The 2319-nt window shown below is 55.8% G+C and overlaps 1 protein-coding gene across 1 annotated transcript; it reads right to left on the reverse strand.

Moving 5' to 3' along the window:
- Nucleotides 1–598: 598 nt before the first annotated feature.
- Nucleotides 599–1955, reverse strand: LOC112887015 (ethylene-responsive transcription factor ERF071-like). Its single transcript, XM_025953087.1, has 2 exons — nt 1705–1955; nt 599–1525 (listed from the first exon to the last, which is right to left on the reverse strand). The coding sequence occupies exons 1-2, from the start codon at nt 1796–1798 to the stop codon at nt 1047–1049; spliced, it is 573 nt and encodes a 190-aa protein (XP_025808872.1). The 5' UTR covers nt 1799–1955; the 3' UTR covers nt 599–1046.
- Between the last annotated feature and the right edge of the window lie 364 nt (nt 1956–2319).

The following is a 2319-nucleotide window of genomic DNA, read 5'->3' on the forward strand; positions in this document are numbered from 1 at the left end:
TAATCCTACTCCTCCATTAGCAAGATGGGACTAAATTTAAACCACCTCCTCTTGCGCGCGCGCATATATATATATATATATATATATATATATATATATATATATATATATATATATATATATATATATAGACCTGTATTGAAATTTCTGAATTCGTTAATGGGCAAAGCTCAATAAAATTCCAGCAGAACTCGCCAGTTAATTTTCAAGTGAATGGACAGAAAATTTTGCCATTGAATCGAGGTACTGAAATGTCGATCTGTATCGCTCATCAGGCGATCTGGAGTTCTGGACCGCGAGTGAAGGCCGTTGCAGCCGAACCAAATCGCTCATCACATATCAAATCACAGCGAACGAGATTTTCGACAGAACGAACCGAGTCTGAATCTTCAGACAGCACCTGCGCATGCGAACTGAAATATCTTACACTTGCAAATACGCATATAACGCCTTATACGACTAGACCGTCTTGGCACTTATACCACTGGATCGTTTGACAAATCTATACGTAGATTTACACATAGATTGTATAAATTGTATCTAGATCCATAGCATAGCAAAATGCATCTAAATTTGCTAAATTTAGAAACAGAGGGAGTACTAAACAGAGGGAGTACTGTACTTAACCAAGTTAAGTTGCTCAGATCCTAGATGACTGACAATGGGACACCGGATGCTCATCCATGATGAGATGACCCAGCGTGAGCATACAAGATCATCACTCGCTCATCCAGCACTCTGGAATAATACTATATATCTCTAGCTAGGCTATGCCCAGCAGCAACTAGCAGAGCCTGGAGCTCCGCCTAATCACACTCTGGTTTATTTACCGACAAGCTAAACAAACTTAACTAGCTATCCCACTACTTGCATTGTAAATCGGAACTGGCTTTAACGCCACCCAGCTGGAGGGCGCAAAATTAGTTTTTCTTTTTTCTGCCTGCAGAAAGACTGCTCGGTCGATCCAAAACGGCAGCTGCAAACAGCCTGCAGCCGCGGCCGTTCACGGCGACGGCACGCACAAGCGTACTCCTATAGGCCAGCCACTAGGCGAACATGAGGTCGACGGCGTCCCAGGCCTCCACGTCGGCGCCGTCCCCCGGTGCGGCGTCCGCGTCCTCCAGCCCCAGGAACGCCTCCAGCCCGGACATGCAGTCCCGCAGCGTTTCCGCTCCACCGACGCCCGGCGGCCCCATGACGGCGGCCGCCGGGTAGGACGACGACCCGGAGCTCTCCTCGGCCGCGGGGACCCTGCGGCGCCTCTTGGCCGCCGGGGCGCCCGCGCCGACGGCGGGCGGAAAGTTGAGCTTGGCCTTGGCGCCGCGGATCTCGCGCGCGGCGACGTCGTACGCGCGCGCGGCGTCCTCGGGGGTGGCGTAGGTGCCCAGCCAGACCCGCGCGCCCTTGCGCGGGTCGCGGATCTCCGCCGCCCAGCGGCCCCAGGGCCGGCGCCGGATCCCGCGGTACGCCGTCTTGCGCCCCGGCGCCGGCACCCTCGCCTCCGCCTTCACCAGCTCCTCTTCACCTGAGTCAGTGAGATCTTGTCAGGCCGTGCATGCACACCCATATATAGGTTGCGAAACGGAATCGTCTCTGCTGTTCGCTAGCCACGCGCGCGCGTCCGGACACGGCCGGGGACTTCGCTAGCGAGACGACTAAATAGAAGGCAAGTTGGTGGTAAAAAAGATGCAGAAAGCATGGTACCGGAGAGGATGGAGGCGGTGTCGCCGGTGATGGAGCTCGCCGGGCGGCGGGCGCCGGCGGGGACGAAGTCGGCGATGATGGCTCCGCCGCACATTATGGTCAAGGGACAGCACCTCCGATCCCTACAGGTAGACCAGGTATCTGGCTCTCTCGTGAGCCACAAGATTAGGCGGGGAAGCCGCAGCAGAAGCAGCAAGCGCACGATGCAAGGCTTGTTGCGTAGCGTGGTTTTGGTGGCCTGAATGAATGATGGGGCTCCACCAGTGGCCAAAGCCCCCCCTATATAGCATTACAGAAGGCATCCCCTTGGTAACAAGTCTTTGTTACAGTGTCCCGTCCGTTTTCTTTTTGAAAGCAAACAGTGCTCCGTTTTCTCGAAAGCAGGAACGGGGACGAGGCAGAGAGAGGCTGAGAGTACGTGCGTGTCGCGTGCGAGACCTGTAGAGCAGGCCACCGCGCGGTGGCGGGCGTACGGGATGGCTACTGACCAGCGAGCCTGCCACGTGTGTGACGGTACTGCAGCTACAGCCTTCCGTCAGAAAAGCTGCGCCGCGCGCCGCGCCGAACGAGGCCGGAGGACGGACGGTGTCCGGACGCACGCGCCCGGCGCGTGGA

The sequence above is a fragment of the Panicum hallii genome, chromosome 3 (genome assembly GCF_002211085.1).
Source record: "Panicum hallii strain FIL2 chromosome 3, PHallii_v3.1, whole genome shotgun sequence".
NCBI classification, from domain to species: domain Eukaryota; kingdom Viridiplantae; phylum Streptophyta; class Magnoliopsida; order Poales; family Poaceae; genus Panicum; species Panicum hallii.

Excerpts from the sequence above, each read along its gene's own strand:
- LOC112887015 (XM_025953087.1), bottom strand. The coding sequence starts at position 1,798 with ATGTGCGGCGGAGCCATCATCGCCGACTTCGTCCCCGCCGGCGCCCGC. Across the intron at positions 1,526-1,704 it reads CACCGCCTCCATCCTCTCCG|GTGAAGAGGAGCTGGTGAAG; the intron begins GTACCATGCTTT and ends TCACTGACTCAG.